The sequence below is a fragment of the Thunnus thynnus genome, chromosome 22, assembly GCF_963924715.1.
Source record: "Thunnus thynnus chromosome 22, fThuThy2.1, whole genome shotgun sequence".
NCBI lineage: Eukaryota > Metazoa > Chordata > Actinopteri > Scombriformes > Scombridae > Thunnus > Thunnus thynnus.
The window spans coordinates 2,199,854-2,224,821 of record NC_089538.1 but is presented as its reverse complement, the minus strand read 5'-3'; the positions used below and the strand labels follow the sequence as shown (position 1 = coordinate 2,224,821).

General features: G+C 38.4%; 1 protein-coding gene across 1 annotated transcript in view; it reads right to left on the bottom strand.

Annotated features, from left to right (window-relative positions):
- adam19a (ADAM metallopeptidase domain 19a) overlaps positions 1-24,968 on the bottom strand; it is a 196,640-nt gene that overhangs the window by 78,071 nt on the left and 93,601 nt on the right. Inside the window, exon 4 of the mRNA XM_067579934.1 lies at positions 2,979-3,060. Coding sequence (XP_067436035.1) covers positions 2,979-3,060 — 82 coding nt within the window. The remainder of the gene's footprint in view (positions 1-2,978; positions 3,061-24,968) is intronic.

Here is a 24,968-nt window from a genome sequence, read left to right as displayed (position 1 = left end):
CTGTACAGTAAAGCTCCCCTTGCTGCGTGAAGTTCATCCAGATGTGACCTCGTGGCAGTGCAAAGCACTACAGGCATTCTGAGGCTGCCAATATTCTCAATGACAGGCTTGTTTGTTAACATTACACATATTAGATTTAAGAATTCGATTTAGAAGATTTGAGAAGATTTTTTTTATACACTTTAATGTTACAATGTTACTTGCACTATTACACAGCATAATGCTAAATGCCTCATACTGCATGCATTAAATGCTCCACTGAGGCAAAAATCTGTCCATAATTACAGAAAGACCATAGAGTGCATCCTGTTGTTCAGTGAAGCCATATGATGTGTGCAGATCAGCATTAACTGTGTGTGTACCGTGTGTTCTACATGTGTGAGTGGGTGTGTTGTTGTGTATGTCTGTGGCATAAAATGTACATATATGTGAACCAAGTCTGTGTGTGTGTGTGTACGTGCATGTTAATGTGTTGCAGTTTTAAGGATACAGTACATTTTTTTAAATTTATTAACGTGTGTGAAATTGTAGTGTTTATACTATCGTGCATGTCCATCACAACAGTTTTACATGTTGTGTCTGTGTCTATGTGTCAGTGTGTCTGCGTGTTGTGCATGTCTGCCTGTCAAAACAGTTTTTCATGCCATATGTTGATGTGTGTGTGTTTGTGTGTGTGTGTGTATGTGTGTGTGTACACAATGTTTTAGAGTTGAAAGCAATCACAATGATGCTGGTTTGGAAGTCTAGCAGCAGCTCTTAGCTCTTTTATACAGCTGCTGTTTCCTTTAACACACTCTCAACCAGGCTGACAACCACTGCTCCCCAAACTGCCACACAGCCTGTCTGATACACGGCCGACAGCGTTAATAAAGTACCTGATAATTTATGCATCACTTATGGCAGTGACCTCATGCCACTATGACACCTCCCGTGTGGTTGTATGAAATATGACTATAGTGTAGTCTTAGTTTCTTGAACTTCTAATTTACTCCTTGTGGTTCATTTGTAACAAATCAGTGTGAACACGAACCTGATCGAAAACTTTTTGTCTTCTTTGGTCTGGACCAACACTACAGATGTGAAAGTGACAAAGTAAAACATATTCCTCCGCCGATAAAATATCCATCACCTGCTGCTGGACTTGGCCTTTCCTTTCTATAGTCACAACACACACCATTGCTGATCTATTAATATTAAGTATTGTATGGCAAAGTTCCACTGGCCAACACTTTGTCACACTTACACTTAAATTAACTTTCATCAAAACCATGCTGTGTGGGTGCTGTGCCTTTATTTGTTATATGAAATACTGTATGCTACTGAAGATAAAGAGATGTCTATGTACTGTATAACTCATCACTACATTACATGCAAGAAAACATAAAATAATGGGGAGGAGCACTGGCGCTATAGTTTGGATCCTGAAGTAAAGATTTAGATTTTAACTGCAGGTTTCCCACACACAGTGGAGACTTTGTTAGAAACCTTTCCCCCCACTCACTCCTTTACCTTCTGTCACTAAGCAGTATCCTTTTCATCACTGCACTCTAATATGCCTATTTATCATTTTTCACTCAAACCCGCATCTTTCCCCTGAATATGCTCAAAAACCTGGATTGGCAAAGTGAACAACGACCAATGTAAGGGTATGGAAGCCTATGGCTGTCAATATTAAAATGAAATTATTGAATCACACTGAAATTACATTTTCCATTTGGGTATGCATAATGTAGGAGAAAAATACCTTTTTTAAATCCAATTATCATTTTTGAAAATGCATAATTACTCATTTTCATTTTCAGTGTGATCCAAAGAATAACACCGCCATAAATATGATGTGCAACCTAAACTTGAGAATGAAACTGCAATTTTTACTTTTGCATTTGAATTTGAATTATGCTAATAATTGCTATATTATGCTAATTTCTAATGAAAACGTCCACATTTATAGTTTTTTTTTTTAGAGTTGTCAATTTCATAATGGTTGACTGAAATAAGCTAAAATGAAGACATCAAGTTTAGAATGCACATTGTTTTCTAGTATGAAAATTAAAATGAAAAGTAAATTTCATATTCAGTTGCATTATCATAATGGCCTTGTTAAGTCATAATGACCATCATAAACTGAAAATTACAGTATATGTCAATGGAGTTTTCATTTTGGCAGTTATTCAATTTCAATCAAGACAATAAAAATGGAGATTAGATTTTAAAATAAGTTTAATTTGTCTATAATACACACACAAGTGGAAAATTAATTTGCCATTTGATTAAATGATTTAATTATAATATTGGCAGTCATAGACTTCCATACAGTTAAATAAATGTTGCATTTATTTCACGAGACAAAATCCAAAGTTAAAAAAAATAATGATTGTGGTAAAATGATAGTTGTATAAATCTCTGTAATAATGGAATCAGAGGGATTATTTAAAATATAAACCCTAACTGATGCGCAGACCTTCTGAAATATGTAATCGTTTTTAATGTCCTCCTTCAATTCCATATGAAATTCAAAATTGCACACATACATACAGTAGGTTTCCAGTCTGCAAGTTGATACTGAAATGTTACAAAAATGAATGGAAATCACTAGCTGCCTGAAGACAGAGTGGGTAGGAAAAGCTAAAAATGTAAAACAAATGTCTTAAGCCTTGGAAAAGAGCTGGCAGTTATGTGAAGTGAAACAGAAATAGCAGCAAACATGACAAAATACCAGTAAAGTCCCCCAAGGGTGGAGTTTAGGACTAGAAGCTGGAACTGGGTCAAAGATTAGAATTAAGGTTAGGTTTACGTTAAGGTATGGTAAAGGGTATTTTAGAATTGAATTAGAGTTAAGAAAGTCCTCATAAGAAAGACAGACCATAAGATGAAAACCCTTAACTAAGGAGTGTGGTAGTAGAAGGCAGCAGTTGACAGAGAGGGGGGGAAGACAGAAAAGTTAGACTCGCTCCATTTAGACCTTGGTCCATACTTACAGTGTAATTATGATTGGTCACAGTCACCAGCTGCCCATTGTCTGTGTAGTAGGTCTCTGTGAAGTCTGGACCTAAAAGCTCCCTGTGAAAGAAAAAGAGAAGAGGAGAGACAAAGGTGATGGGTGATTAGATAAGATTTAACTTTAATAATCCCAGTGGAATTTGGTAGCAGCAGGTAGAAATGGGACAGAGCAAAGAAAAACACTGTCAAAGACCATGATCACACTTAAAATCTTTAGCAATTTTAGGTGCCTTTTTCTGATCATTTTTATTGACAAATTGTATTGCACAGTGCCTTTGTACTCTACCAAACTGGTGTTTATCCATCTGTGGCATCTTGCTTTTTTTGTTTGCTTTTGCTCTCCAGTTGGGTTAAAGTGCCATATGGCAGTGATTGTTTCTGCCCAGTCTTGTTCCGTCTACAGCTAATGTTATGATATAATAAACAGCACCAGGCTGGGAGTGCCATGGCTAAAAGGGTAGATTTTGTCTTCTTAGTTAGCTAATAAAATTAGCTGATGACATTAGCTAATGGCATTAGCTAGGCCAGTTAAGTGATTGACAGCAGCTGACTGTGAGGTTGCCTAGCAATGACAAAGGACGTTTCCTGAAATACTTCTTGTGCAGAACTCTAAGGGCAGAGCGGTTAACCTCAGATTTTCAAGGCTACTGTCATATGAGAACAGTAAATTAGGATAAAGCAAAATTGGAAAAACTGTAGGGCTGCCCCCGACCAAAGATTTTCCTCATTGACTAAATAATTAATTAATATCATAAATGTGGGACCACTAGTTGACTAATGGCTTGAATTAATGAGTTTTAAATATATGTATTTTTAGGGCATCACAAAACGGTTTGAGCTCCAGGGCTGAATAAGTAAGATTGTTAACATTCTGCTACATTACAGAGAAATACAAAACCGAATGAAGCCAAATAGTGTAACTTCATTGGTTGCCTCGGTCGGGTGTCACCACGTGTCACCACTTCCTGTATCAGTTGTTTCAAATTCTCTAGCGTTTCATACACGGTCCAGCCATATACTAGGTTTTGACCTAATTTTGGCAAGGCGCAGCTCCCGAATGGACTTTGAGGGGTTTCCTGTGACTAACCCACCAATGAAAACTTAGTTGACTAAGACTCTTCTCATTGACTATTAGGGGGCAATCCTAGAAAACTCAATGACTTAAGTTTTTGTTCTTACCTATATGTGTTACACCATCTTTCTTCAGAATAAATATTCTGAAAAGAAACACTTCTGGTGTAATTCAACAATCCATCAGGGCAGAAAAGTGCAGAAAACACCCCTTTATGTGGTGACACTTTTAAGTATGCTGCCTCTCTGGTCTTTCCCAATCAGGGATGTTACTGCAGGTGTTTTCCATTATCTGTCAATAGCAAAACAACCATTTCAATGTCACTCAGTGGGGTTTGCCCAGAACTGTGACAAGACTTAAATTCGAAATGTGCATAGTGCAACTATTAGAGTTTGGATTTCCTCTTTAAAGGGAAACCCCACCAAGTTTTTACACAGAACGGTCAGTTTACTTATCAAGAAAGTCAAGTCAAGTACAACTTGAACTATGAGAAAATAAAGGCTGCATCAAACAGGCAGGGTGGGTCTAACAAAAAACTGCTATTAGTTGCATTATGGGAAATAAAGGATCCAGCAATTTTGGAGCTAATCCCATTCTAGGGTCCTAAAGTCACAAAGTCTTAACTCTGTGGCTTCATTTAGACCATTCTTTTTTAAATCTGTCTGTCGTGAGTCCCCAACTTTGGAGGAGTACAATATTAAATTGCTGGAGTGCCAGTTTAAAATGATATGACGTATAAGGCCATTTAAGACCCAAACTGTCCAATATCAAGGATTAATCTTAGTTTAATTTTTCACACTCTAGCTGGCAGACATGGCTGAATAGTTGAAAAAAGAATTCAAACAGAATGTTGCACGCTACATTCAACCAATGGATTACATGGTTAAGGACATTCTACAACCTCTTGGGCTCATCCTGATCCTGAGTACAATAAACAGACAACACCCAATTGTCATAAATATGTGTGACAGACACTGTGAGCTCCTTTACCATCACCATGCAAGCTGTGAGTGATGACAGTAATTGCCTGATGTATGAGAACTTGTTCTATCTCATAACCACTTTTGCCTCCTGAATCTCATCTCTGAAGAAAGTGCAAAGTCAGATAAAGCTTCAATAATATTCATAGCTTCTTTCTTTGTTGGTGAGCTTGATTGCAAAAAGCATTATCTCCTACAAATTAATTGTTGGATCAGCAGGACTGGAGTCTTTCATGTTGATGGAGTTGGGTATTGATAACAAAGAGAGACGGAGAAGGAAAAAATATCCAAATGTATCGTGATTGTATCAAATTTGACTCATCTTTTAGTTACTTTTCTCATGCAAATCCTTATCTCATGCAAACTTAATCTTAATCTTTTTCTTTATACGTACACTTTTGTTGCTGCTCTGCTAAAAGATGGCTTGCAGAGCGCTGCAAAAGATAAAGAAAAGAGATTACTGTTTGATGTCCCTGGAAAAAAGGTCACCTTACAACAAAAATGCACTGGCTCTATTTTAGCCAGCAGGAGAGAAAGGTGACATTTGTCATGTCTGGGGACATTAGAGTCGGTTGTCAAATGCCAAGACGTCCCTGGACTAACGCTTCAGTGTTACAGATGTATGGATCAGTGCTACCATGAAGACATCTGGCCTTATTCAGCCTCTGTGTGTGGCTGAATTACTGACCAGGCAGGAGACACACTCTGGCAGCAGATCCCTGAGCAGAAATGGGCAAATGGAAGACAGACATGAAAAGATGAGCCCAATCTCCATTTGGTCCCGGGGGCCCCATTGTATTATTCATTGAGGGGGATCGTAATGGAACATAATCCAGCTTTCTCACCCCTTTTACTGCAGACAATTTGCTCTGCTATATAAAAAGACTATCTTACGTGGCAGTCCTTGAAAGTTAATTCGATTGAAGCTGGAGTACAGACAGTACTGTGTGAAATTCAACTCCATCTTATTCAGGACAGTATTTACACAGCATTTTCATCAAAGGGAATGAGAAGAAAAAGCTGATTGCTTTTCATGGCAGGTCACCGTCTTTCAAGCTGCCAGGATAGTGTAAAGACAAAGATCACAGTCAAATATCTCCAATGGTTTAATTAAAAACTGGCAAAGGGTGTGATTAGCACTGCGAAACCTTGAAACTCTGCAAACGCTGGACAAAATGTTCACCTACGACGACCACCTGCTGTATATGGTAACTGACCTTTGAGCTTGACTGAAGCAACACAACACAGAGCATAGAACACTGTGTGTGATCAGTGTAGAAGTGTGTTGGATGTTAATACAAAGTTTACAATAAACTATTACTACTGCACTTCAGCAATTCAGCAATGCTGCGTCTTACACAGATGTGCAAAGGAACGACATGAAAGTACTAGCTAGAATGCAAACTGTGTTGAATGAGTTGAGTTCTATTTTTGTGGTTTCCCACCAATGGTTGTTTCAGTTACAGTATGATAACATTGTACTCATCAAAGAAATTGCATAGATCTGGAAAAATGGAAGTATCACTTAACATATTTCCAATGGGGCAAGAAACGGGAGCAGTCAGACGATCAAACATGTCATAAATAGACTGACAGTTTAGTCATATTATCCGAACCACTTTATTTGAATGTCAGCAATGAAATTGATGAGTTCAATGCCAGCGATCCATCTTGACATGATGAATGGAACGGATGTAGGTAACAGCGCACGCTTTCGTACAGTCTTTTCTATAAAGCATTCATGGTGTTGCACTCAGTTGTTCACCACATAAAAAGTGACGGAGGTAGTTATATGAAAAATGAAAAAAGATAGTTTGAGAGTTCAAATCCTGTCTACTTTCACACAGTTGTTACTGTCTGTTGTGGCAATTTAGGAAAGTTGTTGAACAGAGTCCCCCCTAATTCCACCACCGGAAATGGGACTTGGGATGCAGTTAGATGATACAACAAGCTTTTTGTTTGAAATTTACTGAGGCTTTCACTGTAAAAGAAAGGGGCTAACACTCTTTTAAAGCATGTCAGCGTAAGAAATAAGACAAAACAGTGTTGAGAGATTTTGTGTTTTTTAATGCTGCTATCCTAGTTTTTATAGTGTTACCAATATATTACTGTCTGTGTGTAGCTACATGTTTACAAGAGTGAGAGAATTTTGACACTGGGACCAGAATGAATCAGTGTTGATGGTCAATGTATGTGATTTGTGAGTTGTAGAGACTGTGTGTTTCTGGTCCTGCTGTTCAACTCCATTTCTGTACTTCATTTGTACCAAAACAAATGACCTTTAGTGGAAATGAGATGCACAGAATGAGAATGACAAAATTGAAATGCAAATGATGTGTTATATTGATAGAGGCTATTTTGGGGCGACATAAAAGACCATATCTCAGGTCCACTACGTTGTGTCACATTGCTCGAATTAAGCAAATGTTTCTGAGAAAAAACACTATAGTTCAGTGTTTCCCCTACAATTGTACAGGCCTGGTGGGCCACCAGGCCAACGAGAACCCCCACCAGGCCAAAAAATTGCCAAAAATATTTGAATGCCAAAAATAACACCAAATATCCATTCATTCAGAAATCAATAATTGCATGCATTTGGGAGCCTCTGTGCTGTTCCAAAATGTGAGTCAACCTCTATGTCTTTGCCTGGGAAACTCTTGATGTGATGCAAGTACCACTGCTATCAGAGTCCCTTTTAAATGACTGCAGAGCGAGAGTGTATGGGATGCAGGTTAGCTAACGTGAGCATGGCACCGCCTAAAAAGAGAAAAAGCTCTAGCACGGTTAACAGACAAACAAATATGTCAACGTTTTTCTCCAAAACTCTGGAGTTAAACAAAAATACAGAAGTAGAAGAAGTGAGAGGGGCAGCTTATTTTTATGCAATTAATGCAGCTTATTATGTCATCCTCTTCTTGTGACCATTTTGTTTTAAGTCTTGAATATACAGAGCAAACAAAAATTTGAATGAAAATATAAACTGCAGACAACCTATTGTGCCACCTGACTGAAGCTGACCGCACAAATATGCCTTGTCCCTCTAGGGTTTTTTCTGTGCGTACCACCAAGCCTGAAAAAAATTCTAGGGGAAACGCTGACTGCTGGTACAAAATTGAGTTACTACTCTCCAGAAAATGTGATGATTTGATGATTTAAATTAAGTTTTTCAACCTCATTGAATTATTCTTGTGGTTTATTCTTCTTCGTTTTCTCCTCTTGATGGATAGAAACCCCCACCTCTATGAGGCAAGTAGTGTGCAGATCTCACTCTGCCAAACCCTATCGTCTACCATGAATGCTCATTAAAAAAGTGCCAGTGGATGTGGAACAACTCATCAGCAGCCCTGATACTGAATAATTACACAAACACACCCAGCTTTTTTCTCTCCCTTGGTGCATCAGCTGCAAAGCCACACAGTGTAGCTGGGGTCAAACCGCTGTGCTACTTCCAAGAATAAAAGTAATGGGTTCTTTTCGAGGGAGAAGGAAAGCAGACAGGCAGCCTGGCTTTGGTGTGCTGATATCATTTGCTCTAATGAGCAAGCCGAGAGGATAAAAAGCTGGACACAGCAGTAGTGTATGTGTGGATGTTCTGTGGAGGTGCTGTGTTTTTATACCCATGATCTTTCCTCCTTTTGGCTTCTGGTTGGTTAGTCAAGCTTCTGTATCATGGTTAAACAAGCTATAGGAGAAATCACAAGGGGAGGAGAGAAGAGGAGCAAATACAGTGGATAGAGGTCTGAGTAAGAGAAAGGATTGATGTTACTGTCAGAGGTAAATGGAAAATACAGTGAGGTAGTTCTCAGATCTCATGCTACAAAGATGTTGCTGCAAGGAAAATACTGATTTCCAATAAAGCAGCAACAAGAGCAAAAACTACAGGCACCTTTATGGTCAAGGTTTGGATGGGTTTTGATTAATTTCCAAGAGCGCAATTTCTTAAAATTGGTATTTTGGTAAATTGGTTTGGTATCTCCAATTAATAGCCCCAAAACCAAGGATATTCAATTTATGGTGACATAAAATAGAGAAAGGAGGGCAATCTCAAGCATTTGAGAAGCTGGAACCATTGAAAGTTTGGCTTTTTTCTGAAAACAAGGCTTAAAGCATACTGTGTAACTTCTGAAGGAAGAAACAACACAATCCTCTTACAAATAAAAAGACTGTACTGTATAAGCAATGAAACAAACCGCTTCTCAGTTCAATACGCTCAGGTTTTGCTGCTGCACCCTTACTTGGTCTGCTACGAACAGTAGCATATGGTGGCTGTTAGCCAGTTAATAATGAGCCAGTGAGTAGATTTTTAAGGTTGGTTCTTGTATCGGAGAAAAGTTTATAAAAGTCTGGTTATATCTTACTTGAGTCAATGACTGTAATACTTATTTCTTTAAGTGCAACAAAACCCACCAGTAAGGGTTGAGGAATTCATCAAAACACCTGTTTAAAAATCTTGATATGAATTTGCAGAAATGCAACATCTTTGACTGCTCTGCCCGCAACCAACTCCTGGTCCCATCTTCATCCACAGCTGATATGTTTTTCACAGCCATAGAGAGCTCATTAGGCTAATAGCAAAATTTTACAAATGAGCTAAAAATGAAAGCTAACTGTAGCTGTTTAGCTTAATTGCTGTGTATCCTAGAAATTTGGTGAGTTCTTGTAGACTTTGACGCCCTGTCTGACCTTACCAGTGGCACCTGCTAAGCAGTGAATGTCTTCACATTTGCATTTACAGTCAAAAGTTTGCACACCTTCTCATTCACTTGAATGAGAGAGTGTGTCCAAACGTTTTTGATAGAAGAAATCCAATCCTAACAAGTGATGAAGTCATAATGGACTATAATACATTTTACAATACTTGTAAAACAACAAGACTAAAATCCAGGTTGTTTAAAAAAAGATTATTTTTTCAGTACCAAGCTTTACTTGTTCTTTTAGGGTATTTTCACTTGGTGTGTTCTGGCAGAATTAGACATTTGAAAACAACAGGATGGGCGGAACACCACAAATATAAAAAGACAGACCCAAATGTCACTAGTCAACAACACACAGACCTCACCTCTGTCTGTAACGAAATGTGAGATAAAGAGGCTCTCTACCATCACCAGACTCCATGAGAAAACACAGCCAAATGCAACCAGTGTTACAGCTGTCTAAACACAAACACATTACATGAAAATAACTAACAGTTAATGGTTAAAATACTCCGCCGTCTGAGAAGGTCTTATTCAACAGACAGGCCAAAGGGCTGCCGGGACTAACAGGGAAACAGGGAATACCAGAGTCAGTGAACGGCTCCATTGAAGTGAAGCTCTTCATTATTGTACTGACCTTACTAAATGGAACTATCACATGCTGAATATTAAATACAGCAAGTGCTTGAGGTGTAGTTGCTCTCAAATGAAGCTCTCTGGAGGGTTTCTAACAACAGAATCATACAGTTTTTATGGCTGTGAGAAGAGCCTAAACTGTTCTTTGTCCAGGACAGAATATGTGCTGACTTTTGCCTCCTACTGCCAAAAACCAGAGAGACAGAACTTCTTGCTTCCTTATCTGTATGGTTGCACTCGGATGCTCTTTATAGCTCCATAGAGAATGGATTTTTAAGGATGGAGAAGGAGAATGTGTCTTTGATAGTATCCATGGTGATATCCTGGGGATCAGACAACATTTTCTGGTTCACTGATAAACCTACGTGAAGATCAGTTAAACATTCATGGCTGACAACGGAGATCAGAGTCTCCAGGGACCATTGATTATCACTGGTGTTGTGAGAAAACCTTGTTTTTCTTGACTGCTTTTCAGGAGTCATGAGTGGCTTTGTTTTCAGCTTGATGATGAAGTATTTTTAAATTTATATAAGGAGTTTGTTTAAGTACTTGAACAGAAGGGGCTGTAGAAAGGTCTAAATCATGTAATCCTGTGACCGAGGTAAAACATGATAAACTTATTAAAGTATTAGAACATGTTCGCAGACCTAGTCCACCAGGTGGTGGATTAACCAGAACTGTCAAACCATAACCCTTGCCCTTACACAAGAAGTCAACATTGTAACACCCCATTAAATGAATAGTTTGACATTTTGGGAAACATGCTTATATTTGCTTTCTTGCTGAAACTTGGATAATAGATCTAAATGACCTGCCAGTATGTTAGCTTAGTTTAGCATAAAGACTGGAAACAGGGGGAAACAGCTAGCCTGGTTCTGTACAAAGAAAATGAAATCTGTCTAGCAGCACCTCTAAAACTCACTAATGAACATGGTCTATCTTGTTTAATCTGCTCAAAAATTAAATGTAAAAACAACTATTTGTGTTTTTACAAGGGGTTATGTGCTGAATTATTTCTTGGCCAGGAATAGTGACTCCCTGGAGTCTCCTCTGTTTGTAATACAGTGACAACTAAACTCCGGGAAGACACAGTGCCTAGCCAAGAAATATTCCCACACATAACCCCTCATAAAACCATGGACAGAGCCAGGCTAGCAGTTTCCCCTGTTTCCAGTCTTTATGCTACGCTAAGCTAACCAGCTGCCAGCCTCAGTTTCATATCGAACGGACAGATATGAGGAGTACTATTGATCTTCTCGTCTAACTCTCTGCAAAAAAGTGCATAATCGTATTTCCCAAAATGTAGAACTATTCATTTAAACAAATACTGCCTCTAACAGGGTGCCAATCATTGTGAACTTAACCTTGTTAAAAATGCTGTTAACTCAAAATGCATCTGGGAAATTAACACAAAGAAAACTTGATGCAAATAGAGGAAAAGGATGTGAAACCGTAACATATACTTACAATTATACTTTAAACACAATGGGGTAAAAGCTACTGGGACTTAAATGAGGGAAATGATATGTGGAAACGCATAAAATTAATTACTTTGTCATTCTCCAATATACCAGCAATATGACATCATAACTGACCAGTAAGAGAACTGACATTTGTTATAAAGTTAAGCTATATAAAGGAGCATCATGACAAATACCATGCACAAGACAGTACTGAAGCACCAATAAAGGGTAAAATGTGTGCTCAGTGTGGATTGTTTGCCACAAACACACTGAGAAAAGACAAACAATACAAAAACTATAAAAACATGCACACAAGAAGGCCAGACACTGGGCCATCCCGTTAGCCTACAGGTAAGTAACAAAGCTTACAGACCTTTAATAAAAATAATCTCTCCAGCAGTACACTCATGATAGGTCAGGGTAAGGGATACAAGGAAAAATATGTAGGCATGACACCCATGACATTTAGAATATATTTTTGTTGACTGGAAGTGCTTGCTTTTGAATGTCAACATACAGAGAAACAAAGCAAGAAGGTGAAGCCCTAGATGCACAGGAGCCAAATAAAGAGTAGAGACCAAGCAGCTGCAACACCGGATGGACAAACGTGCTTTTGCTGTCCTTAATGTAGAGATCACATTACCTCAAAGTCTTTGCGTTCGAACAGAAGAAGCTGTGATGAAGTGAATGTGATCAAATTGCTGCTTTTCTGAGCTGACATGCATTGACACTGGGAAACATGACAGTGGCATATCTTGGCATGTTGTCAGTCCATAATGACACCTCCTATGTGTGTACTTGCAAAAACAATGGATGGTGTGCATTGCCCTTTAAAGCCTTACCAGTAGTGGGGCTAATAATGTTAACATTGAATATGTTTACATGCACACTAATATTCCATTATTATGGAGCCCTGGAAGGGCCATAAAGAGAAAAAAAAAGATTAGGACAGAACTCCCCATGCACAGCCAGTATTTTCAGTCAGGTGCTGGTCGGTCGCAGGAACATATAAGGTGAAAATCAAAATTAACCATCGCATACTGTAATGACTATACTGTGACTTTACTAACAGCGAACAACGCGCTTCGCCTGTAGCTTCTTCAGGTTTGCTCAAAAAAGTTATTTTGAGGTGTACTTAGATTTTTTAGTTTGGCTCATGTCCCATACGCTAACATGGAGGGGGCAGGATTTATGACTTATACTGCAGCCAGCCACCAGGGGGCAATCCAGATGTTTTGGTTTCACTTTTGGGGAGCTGTCATGACTCCATATTTATATATATTCAATGCTCCTGACCCATAACACAACAGACGCCCATTTTAATGTATAGGAAAATATAAACAAGTTATTTTGGGAATTGTTTTGTTGCCTCTCATGGTCTTATAATATATTTGCCACAATGAGTATGTTGTCTTTGTGAAAAAACGCAGAGAGATGATTTTAAAAATGAGTAATTGGTATTTTAATGTGACAGAGCACGATAGCAACTGGTGAACTGATCAAAGTCTTTGATCAGTTATTTGTAGTGTAGGGAGTAGGCTAAATACAGGAATCACAGAAACTGATAGCTACTTAGCAATATTTGTCATCCACGGCTGCTTGGAAAACAATATGATGGCCACCCTTTGTGGTTGCAGAAGACCTTATATCCCTTGGATGGTAGCAAAACAGGAATATGGATAGGAATATCTGTAGGGCGTAGCCATAGGACATACAGTATGTTGTGGCGACTTTTTACGTTACAGTAATTGCAGTATGCATGGTTGCATGTAAATGGGAATATTAGTGGAATATTCGTTTTCATTAGCCATGTAAACAGCTTAGTAGGAATATTGCCTTTTTTGGAATAAGGGCAAAAACTGGAACATTTTGTGCATGTAAACATAGTCATTGTCCTAAGGTGTCAGAGGAAAAGCCATGGAGTTGTGAAAATCAAAGAGTTTTTGAGAACATCAATGACACCTGCAAATTCCCTTAGATGATGAGATATCCTTTGGGCTAAGCTGACATTTTGTCCTGTAAGAGGAAAACTCAAGAGATGTTTAAAATTGTATCTGAGACTTTGAAATAACACATATAAGCCTAAATTTGGAACACCTTATCTTTCATGAACTACTTGATCCAAGTACTGAGAGTCCTGGTTCAAAACTATACATTTGATTAGCTTAAATGATTGATCTGATATGAATGAAATTTGAATGTGACTCATGAAATTGATGTGAGAAATGTATCACTTTGTTGAATTTGTTGGAACGAACACTCATGATAGTATCTTTTCTCATAAAAAAAGATCTTTGGCTGAGTACAGCTGAGTTATACAGAGGATTGGAAAACAAGGTGCATTCCAGTCATGACACCATTTGACATTTGGTATAGGGATTTTTTTTTTACCATTTCACCAACAACATTTTCTAGCAAAACATTCATCATAAGATAGTGAGAAAAGTGAGTTTCATCCCTGATATGACACCAGAGGAGAATGGGCTGAAGAAAAATCTGAGACAGAGAGAAATGACAGTGGTCTGTGTGCATGTGTTGAATAGCTTATTATAAATCATTAGTTGGATGGAAAAACAACAAATAAGCCAGATGTGGCTTATTTGTCCCACAGCAGGTGCTCCAGCTGCAATGTGCAGGTGTTCATATTCAAGGGACGCTTTTCCACAACTCACAAACGATCCTATTCAGATCACAGTCTACTCCTATAGATGCTTTGATGCACACATCTAATACTTTTTGAAATTAAAGATCAGGTACAATGCCAACCCTTCCCCTGCAAACCTTCCTGTAACATTATACTCCCAATCACACATACAGACAATTAAGGGTCCTCAATTCACCTTTGTTTGAAGACTTGAGAACATGTAAACTGCCAATACATCAACACCCACAGGTGGAGTGTGTCTCACTTTCAGCCCAGAAGGTAACAATACCAATGAGGAGGCAATAAAACCCCTAGTTTGACACAACTCCAAACCAACAAAGACATACCACTGACCACTTTGTAACCACCTGCTGAATGATCACATTTTAACTAAACCCCAATCTCTGGGTCATAAACACCCCAAACCAAACACGACACTTGATTTGACTAAGTAATTTCAGTTATACTGAAGAATTCTGTCATAAGGGCACAAAATAATAACAGAAGTCTGGAACAGGAACTGATACTGCCAGTAAATCATGAAACGATACTGCTAAGAAACAAAATTAGTGAGTGCTGAAAGCTAATGGGTGTTGTTCCCTTTTCTAGTCACAAACATCCTATTGTTGCCGTTGTGTTGCTGTTGTCTTTTGAATATACTTTGATGCAGAGTAGCAGGAAGTGTGAAGGCGCTCTCCGCTATGTGTTAGAACAACATCCTAAATATCTCTGCTTTAGAGCGGCTTGGTGCCTGGCAGTGATATCTCACTTCTCTGAAATACTGCAGCTGTTTCATTCTAGTTAAGGTGTGAAACTGGCATGCGGTTTACCACAAACCCTGACACAGTTTATGAAACCCGTAGTTAAAAAATATCCCTCTGCTTGTGATTGGCTGAGACACATCTGAAACTGTTGCACAGTAACTTTGACCTCTGATAATCTTATTTACACAGCGCACATGGAAAATCACCGTTTACACCCCTATGAAGATGTCACTGATCAACCATGCAAAGTTGAAGGATTTCAATGTGAGATGAGAATATACATTAAATATAACATGAAGACTAATGGATATAGAAGAAAGATATTTTGTGATTCTAACATTTCCTGAATGCAGCAACAGACTTGATTTTGGACCTTTTCAATGAGTTTTATCTGTACCACAATAATGTAAACCACATTCTCTCAAAGCTTAGTTAGAGCTAATTGTAGACTCCAATTTATCTAAGCAGATTCATCAAGTCCCACAACTCTTCTGTGATACATCATAATTTATTCCAGAGAAACCAGATCTAAAGAGTTCAGTGGTTTATTTAGTTCACAAAATGTGGATTTTGGAGGGATGTGTTTAGGCCAAATGTTGATTTACTTTAAATAAGTTTCGGCTTTCCACAAGTGTTAGGAAATGGAAGAGATTTTAGTACATTGTTAATCTCTTTTTGACAAGGATTCATTATTGCTGTGGCTGCAGTTCCATCCACCTGTGGTTATGTTCAGAAAGTTTGGTTTATTGATATAAAACAAAAAGTGCAATGGAAAAAGACCAATAAATCATGATGTATATAAAGCCGGAGCTTACGCTCCACTGAAGCAAAAGCAGCACATTAAAACATCAGATCTGAGCAATCAGACTGTAATGCTCACCAAATGATGACATGAAACAGACATTTCCATCATGTTTTCTACATTGTTTTCACCATTTGCTGTTTGGCTGCTGCTCTTTTAATGACATCATCTTGTTGTGCCCTCTTCTTCTGCAATGGTTTAATGGCACCCAACTGGAAAATTCTTAATTACTAGTTACATTCTAAGTTTATTTCAACAAACCCACTTCTAAAATGTGCGTAACAGTAGTGTATAAATTACATTACCATGCATTAATTCTCATTTTCTTTTGCCAATTTTCTGGAAATTTGGTCAAAATCTGTGCTATATTTGAAACAATAAGATACCATCTGATGAAGGCATGATAGTTGAGGAATAAAGCAGGGTATACTGGAGAAGAATTATGTGACTTGTTTAATTTTAAAAGACACTAAATTGAGGTACTGCTGAGGATACTGAAGAAGAACTCAGTACAGTTCAAGCTACTACAAAAAAAAACAGTTGGCCTCCTTTCATTGTGTTTTTCATGACGGCTGTTCAATCACTTTGGTATTTTCTGCAGGACCGTGGGATTGTATTCAACCTTTTCATGTGTGTGCCTCAACACAACACAAACAGAATGCATGCACAGCTAAGCCTGAAATTACTTTGAAATCCCTTAAAAGGAACTGACAATTAACCAGTAACTGCCCTCCAAAACAAGGGCAAGGCCAATCAATACTTGTATATAAAGAAAGCTCAAGAAAAACTGGATTAGAGACTAGATGCTTGGCATATTTTTCTTTTGAAGGCCACATTTACAATGATGACCATTATATAAGAAAATCTAGTAATGGCAACATTTCTTTGGGTATTAGTGTTTTCAGTGTGTCACTCAAGCTTGTCATAATGGATTCATTTTTTCTCTCTGTTTGAAACAGGAACAAAAACAGATCCTTGCTAAACCAACTGAATCATGTTTGAGGGGGGTGAAGGCAGATGGACAAGAGCTTCAGCAACAATGTAGTAATGTCTTCTTCAACTCTTCCTGTTTAAGTCTATCCTTTAGTTGAGTTTTTTGTACTTTTTTATTCCTCCTTTTTGGAAGTGATCCTGTACTTTGCAGTGCAGCTGAGGTTTAGGAACACTTTAAGTCATGATGACGGCTGACAGGATTTTATGGTGTGCTTTGGAGCTGCAGATTACAGTTGTGGGGAGTTACAGTTTGTCTTTTCCTGCTGTGTCCTTTGTTTGGGCCTTAGGGATGATGGGGAAGGGAGAGATACAGCAATGGTTTTTCAAATGGGTTTAGAGGTACCCATATTTTCTAAATATTTTTTTCTTTATAACCCAAAACTAATTTTGAAACCCATTAGTTTGACCCATCAGACAGCATATTATTAAGCCTAGTTCACCCTGCAGCACTGTAGTAAGACTTCTGACAACACTGACATAGCTATTAGCTTCATATTGCTGTTTTGTCAGAATAACTTGGCTCAATTTTAATGTTCCTCTGGCAGTATACAATATTAAAGTATACTATGATGTTGTGGCTGTATGACAATAAAAATGGTAACAACAAGCAAAAAATAAATACATCAAAGTTTAATGAAAATTGGTGATGTAGACAGACGAAGATGTGACTTGGTGTGCAGACCTTGAGTCGAGCTTGTTTTGTCAACTGCTTTTATCAAAGGTCAAGCATGAACGGTCAAGCTGAAACAATTAGTCAATCGATAAGTTGACTGACAGAAAATTAATCAACATTTCTTTCATAATTGAATAATCATTTTAGCCATTTTGTAACGCAAAAATACAAAATATTTGCTGATTTCAGGTTCTAAAATGTGGGAATTTAATCCTTGTCTTTATCAAACATGATAATAAACTGAATATATTTGAGTTTTGGACTGTGGGTTGAAAAAAACAAGACATATGAAGACATTTTCTTACTATTTTCTGACATTTCTGACATGACTAATCAAATATTTGAAAAAAATAATGGGCAGATAAATGAAGATAAACAAATAAGATGACAAATAATTAGCTGTAGTCTGAAATTTGAATTTAATGAATTATTTTAGAATTTGGTGTGTTATATTTTTATTATTTCCATAGCAGGCATATACACATTATACATACAAGACAACAAGAATTATTAGGCAAACTGTGAGCCATTCTGCGTTGGATTCTGTGGGTCGGTACAAGCAAAACTTCTCCTTTGCTAAAACTCACTCATGTCAATAAGGAATTTTGCTAATCAAGCTCTCTGTTCAAAATTTGGTAAAATCGTAATTGGTTTTTGGTTTTAATTGCATTTTGTGAGTACCTTGGCAGTGTTCTTTGGGGAGGGGGGGGGGTATTGTGGCTGTGGCTGGTACAGATGGTTTAGGTAAGGATGGTTTGTGAGCCAGCTGTTGGAGAGGCACATTCCCTGGCTTCTGTTGTTTCCACTGGGAGTCTGGATCTCTTTGGGACAAATAGCTACACAGTTTCAGAGTTGTCTCTGAGGTACCTCTTCTTCTGCTGCTCTATAAACCATGTTTGGTACATTTCTGTTGACCATGGATGCTTCAATGAATGGGGGTGGAGGCTTTATGGGCTCCAAATTTCATTGTCATTTTATGTTATATAATTGTGAAAAAATAAATCTATGTGAATATCTGAATTGTAATTGGTAGGGTAAAACTATTTGAAGTGTTTTCTCATTTTATGGCTTAAAGATCCCCAATTCTATTTCAGGCCATGCAGAACTGCCCAGATGAGCTAAGCTAACAGTAAAATGAAAGCTGAGACCAGGATATTTATAACCACCATAACTTGTCTGAATTTATTGATAATCCACTGTCCTTGCTGTAATTCTCCAGCAAAGACAGATTCTGTTGCAGTCCTTGTGCTGTAGGTGACACTAAGACAAGGTTGCATACAGAGGACATTTTTTGCCCCCCTACAGTGAGCCCAGGTGATGCAGATGACTGCAGAGTTGTTGCTGCCAACTCATTAATATAAATGTTGATTAAGGATGGGCTCAGGCGGCATCCTTGCCTTGTACCTCTGTCCTGACTGAGGCATTTTGTTCTTTAATTATCAACTTAACACAGCATTTATTTTTGTCATATGCAACAGACAATATTTACCCTTGTTTGTTTCCTTAGCATATTTTTGTAAGACGCTGTGGAGAGCATTCATATATTTGTTTTTCTGTATTTAGAGAACACACAGTTTGACTTGTATCTTTATTTAGATTGCTAACTAGTCTGGCATTTACAGTAGGATGCCAAAGAACACCTCGCCTAGTCTGCTTATGACTTTTACAGTTGTAGTTTACAGATATGTAATTGCTGGGGTTTTTATATATAGGCACTTTAATGCTTTAATTCCACATCATGGAAAGTAGTCTATATTTGCATCATCTTTGTCATAGTGGTGTATTTCTTACATATTTACACAGCAGTATATTGTGTGATGTGCAGTAGATTCAGTAGTTGACTCTTATTTAAGCCATCTCTACTATGGCCTCTGCTGTATTTTATCACTATTGTTGGTTAAACACTATTTGTTCCCCTTGAATTTGGAGAACAGGAAGTTGTACATCATGTTGTCACTTTTAGGGTGTTATGAGCAGATTCATAATCTTTGTGGGGCTGTTTTCTGTCAACAAGCCCTCCAACGTAAACGATAAAGCAAGCAGTTTTGTTATTACCTACAAAAATGATCCATATGTGTTTTTCCTAATCTGGCATCCCAATCATTAGGACTAAATCTTCTGTTAGTACCTTCAAAACCCCAGGGGTGACTGTTACGAAAACATTTTTGACTTGCCACCAGTATGGTTGAGGTTTGGCTCAGTTCAGGGAACTACAACTACTTGATTATAGATAAGGAAGATTGTGGTGATGGTTAGAAGGAAATAATGTTCTGTTGTAGGAAACGGAACATGATCAGTGGCCTCCAGTGCACCCAATCATCCACTCTGACATCCACCTTAAGGTTTTGTAGCTTTATAACATTATCATGCTACTTCCATCTTTGTTTCTGAGGAACAACAATCAATATACTCACTGCCACTAGAGGTCACTTGTCAGAAAAATGTTTAAGTAAGTGCTTGACCAAATGACAAACGCTCTTGACTTCTTGTTTCTGTCCAGTTGTTTGAGGATGCAAGACACTAGAGTTGATCTTCTTTAGGTGGGTCCATTGTCCACTGTCTTTCTCTAAAAGACTGTTGCTGGACAGGAGCAGTTATGGAATGACCATAAAGGTATAATGGCATAGTCTACAACCCTGATATTGAATTGTAGGTAAAGAGAATTAGCAATAATGTGGTCATTTGCCATACACAGACCCCAACTTTTACACTGCAATGTTTCTCTCTGATTGCGCTCTGTAATGTCTTTTTGCTGTGTTGTAACAGAGTATTTATTGGCCAGCTGAAACAACACAAAAAGCCCGAGAGCCCAGCCAGCTGTTAGTTATGTCTACAAATGAACTACTGCCAAGAGCTGGCAGAGAGACATCGGTAGATAACAGGAAGGGGAGGGTGAGAGAGACAAAATGACCCATTGCCCTACTGACAGAAAAACTTGAGGAAACACACAAAAGGATGTGCACATACATTCTTTTCCTGCTAACACACTTCCTCAGACGTAAAGTATTGCCATCTGTTATGAATTATCTCTCTTGGTCTACTTTCTACGTACTCGCCTCCATGTGTTTACCATTCATTGCTTTCACATACCCAGACCAAACTAGTTTAAGCCCCCTCCTGCTGTCTGTATGCACACAGGACTCCTTCAGTCCACTTTACTGGCCACCAGCCCCTGCCCCAGGGAGCACTCACAACAACAGCAGTGTTGTGATGGGCTGATAAACATCTGACATGACGGGGAGGGAGGTGAACAGCTGCCCTCTCTTTGCTCCTCTCTTATTTACAGCAACCACTGGGGAGAGAAAACTCAAAACTAAATAAAATAACAGGCTCTTTTTCTTGCATTATCATATCATAATGGATTATACCAACACATGTCATACCTCCCATGACCTAAATTAAATTAAGGCCAACTGTAAATTATGTTTTTTTCTTCAGGGGGCTGAAAGGAATGGTATGCAAACACTCTTATCAAAAGAAAAATGGCTCAATGCCTAACGAGGCCAGAAGAGAACAGCAGAATAAGGTGGAATTGAAGATTTGTGCATTTCTGAATTGAGCATATTGTGCTGAGCCTCAAAGACACACAGGAGGGCTCAGAGAGGACATTCATCATGACGGTAGAAAGGGCTGAGTGCTGCTGTGAGCGGGAACAGTGGTGATAAGGCAGCACAGAAATAATAGCGGCCAGCTTTCAGGTGCTGTTTCCCATAGCTACATCAAAACATTGCTATCGCTTTTGTTGTGCAGTGTACGGCGGACATAAATACTTTATTCATAATTACAGTGTTCATGGGCCTGAGGTGGAGTTAAGCTAAGTTAATGGCCTCTGGAAAAAAAGAAAAAAAATCAATGGCGGAGCTGCAATTAATGCAATTATGCAGCCCTCCCTGGTCCTCTAAGAGATGTCTGGAATAACAGAGCTAGCATCTGGGGCCCGATGAAGGGCCACAATTACACACTACAGCAGACAACCTAACTCACTCAAAAAAAATCACATGAATGTGTCTATACCAAACGACCACGGCTGTCGCCATCTTTGTCGTGTAAAGTTACCATAGTTACAGGTCCTGTCTTACTTGTCTGTTATGAGGTTAGTGGATAAATCACCATTTACTTGTACAAACAAATATGCAGCAATGCAACAGACTGACTCCTCATAAATCCACTTGTCATTTACAAACTCTGGCTGTTTCTAAATATTTCTGGCACTTTTCATGTGTACAAACAGGTACAACACTATGATTGCCTTCTTAAAATGTGCATGTCTATATTGTATGAACTAGTTCTTTTCTACCTGTCCCTTACTGACTAGCTGGTGAAAATAAAAAAATTCGCAGCTGGATATTTTGAATGCTAATGTTGATCTGCTGAATATCTATATAGGCAATTCATGTTCATCATAACAACTTAAAAAGCTGACAGTATATCCGATGTTGCATTAGCTTGCGCTGCTGCCCCCAAGTGGCCAGGAAATAAATCAATTAATGTAGCTTCAATATCTTTTTTCTGTCTCCAATTTGACAGATATGATGTTTGATGTCGTGCAGCCGGCAACACAAAAACAGGCTCTTAAACAAAGGCAGTCAAACAAGCGTCAGGACTGACCTGACAAGCACACTTCACAGCTAACCTCAACCTGGCAACACATGATGGTCACATTCCTTAACTATGACAACCAGGAACCTCCGTGTTTGTCACATCGGCTCTAATTGGCCACAACGCCTGTTCATGGCCTGTCACCCATCTGTGAAGTGTGCTGTCAGCTCCCTCCGCCCCTGTCACAGGATCAAGGTTAATGGCTTCTGCTGAAAATAAAAGGAGGAATGATTGCTCAGGGCAACTAGATGTTGCTTCCACTAAAACGTGAGATTTTGTGACCCTTTTGTCCAAATGTGGATGTTGAATTTCATGATTTAAATACTTCATTTAAAAAAGAAAATGCCAAAACTTAACTGTTTGTCATCCAGTGATTGATCAGCTATGTGTATGCAGGGTACAGTCTTGACTCAGTGGTATCATACATAGTATTTGTTCTCTAAAAGTAATTGCCTGAGACAGGAAGAATGTTTCCTGAGTGGCCTTGTGCAGAGTGGAGCTGAGAACATGTTATGGGCAGCAAACACTGTACATGTATGTAGCATTGCATCAACTGACATACATCATTAAATGCTTGTAACAAACACTGGATGGGCCATACAGACTGAACAAGTAGTCAAGGTGAAGTAGTGGCGTTGTGGCAAAGGAGTAAATGTGATAAACCTGCTGCTCTTCTGCAGCATCAACAAGTGTCAACAGTTGGAAACAGGACAGTGGTTTATATCTTGATGCTGCAATGCATTTGTTGCTTCAGACTACGCTACTAGATGAACTTATAGAAAATCTATAAGCAGAAAAAAACATTATCATCATATTATCATCAACACAGTCTACCAAATACTGGGGACACTGTGCAAAACATTATAGGAAACCTTTGCAGGAAAGCTGTGACGCAGGTTAAATGTTCTTAGTGCAAAGCTATCACCTGTTGTTATGTTTTAAGGAGGACTGTGCCTGAGTAAGAACCTTGATATACTTATATTCTACTGTATTTATCCACTATTTTGAATTTTGTTGTCACTAAATGAACCTCTTGTGCAGTGTATGGTGCTAGCTGTGTTGTCACACATTGTAAACAACCTTTTTGTGCATTATTGATTTGTGATTGTATGTTCAGCTCTCAATCCTATATCATATCTGATGACATTTTTCCCCCCACAAACAGGCTAACGCCCCGCCTCTTTGCACATACTGACTAATGTCTTTGAAACTCTGACAGAGTGATCTCAATTGTTTTTCATTTCTTGAGACGTCCTTTGTGTGTTTTTGGGTTGCAGGTGTCAGATGCGTGGGTTGCAGGTGTCGGATCACTCAGTGCGGTTTTGAAGCGTTGGGTGTGAGATCTGACGACTCTTATCTGCACAGTCCTCAACCTCAACACTCATCTCCCTCCACTGTAATGTACTTTCATCTCACTGCTCACAACAACATATTAATTGAACGTAGACATGATTGATGATCATATGACACAGAGAGAAGTAGAGTGACATTGAATTAGGTTCTCAAACTTCTTCACCTTGATGCCAATGAACCTGAAACAGTTCTGCTAGCACTACGTTCAATAAAAACAAGAGTCTACAACCATGCTAGCAGCGCTGTCTTGGGCTTTATGAAACTGACAGACATTCTTCACTATTTTCTGGCATTTCACAGACCAAACAATTAATTGATTAATCAAGAGAATAATCAGCAGATTAATCAATAATAACATTTAGCAGCCCTAAAAACATTGACCATGTTCATCATTTTGTGTTAGCATGCAAACATTTGCTTATTAGCACAAAAAATGTGAATGTGAATGTTATTAGTTTTGCAGGTTTTTGGTCATAAACCAAAGTATTGGACAAATTAAGATTCTGGTATTTTAATTTGATGAAGGTACTAGATGGAGTCAGAGAATCACCAAAGTCATTAGAATTCATCCAGAGAGGAAATATCATGACCATCCATCTGATATTTGTCATTTCATTCAAAAACGAAACTTTCAAACTCATGTTTGTGGTGGCAGAGAATTGGGATTCATCCTCTGAGGACTACGAATGTCTGAAGAAATCTTTATGGCAATCCAACCCATATTTGTTGAGATATTTCAGTCTAGACCAAAGCAGTACATGAAGGGACATATATAGCCTAAATATATATATGACTAAAAACAGGAGGAAGTTGCAGCTGCATCTATACTTCCTGCCAGTATATCACTGTTGCACTTTAGTCTGATGGTTAGAGCTCCTCACTTCTAAAATGATTAAACTAATATAGCAAGAGCAGTTTCCTGACTTTCTTGCTTGTGCTGTTGTGTTGTGTTCTGTTCTGTCTGCTAAATGACCATTCTGTAGTGTTAACTGAATGATTACGATTAGCACTAAAATCTCAAAAATTGCACAGACTCTAACACAATCACATGTTAACACTAGAAAGGCCATTCCATTTGGGGAGTCCAAAAGAAGGCCAGCAGGCTGCCAGCTGAAATCTGCATGATTTTTCAAATCTAAAAGGGCAGGCTTGGAGAGAAATTGGATTTGGGAAATGCCATGCAGGGACATTTTGAAAGCCGAAATCTCAAATAAAAGAGACATCAATAGACTGTGGCTCAGCTTTTCAAGTCTCAGTGCACATTCAAATACATTCAAGGTCATTTTCATAGGAAA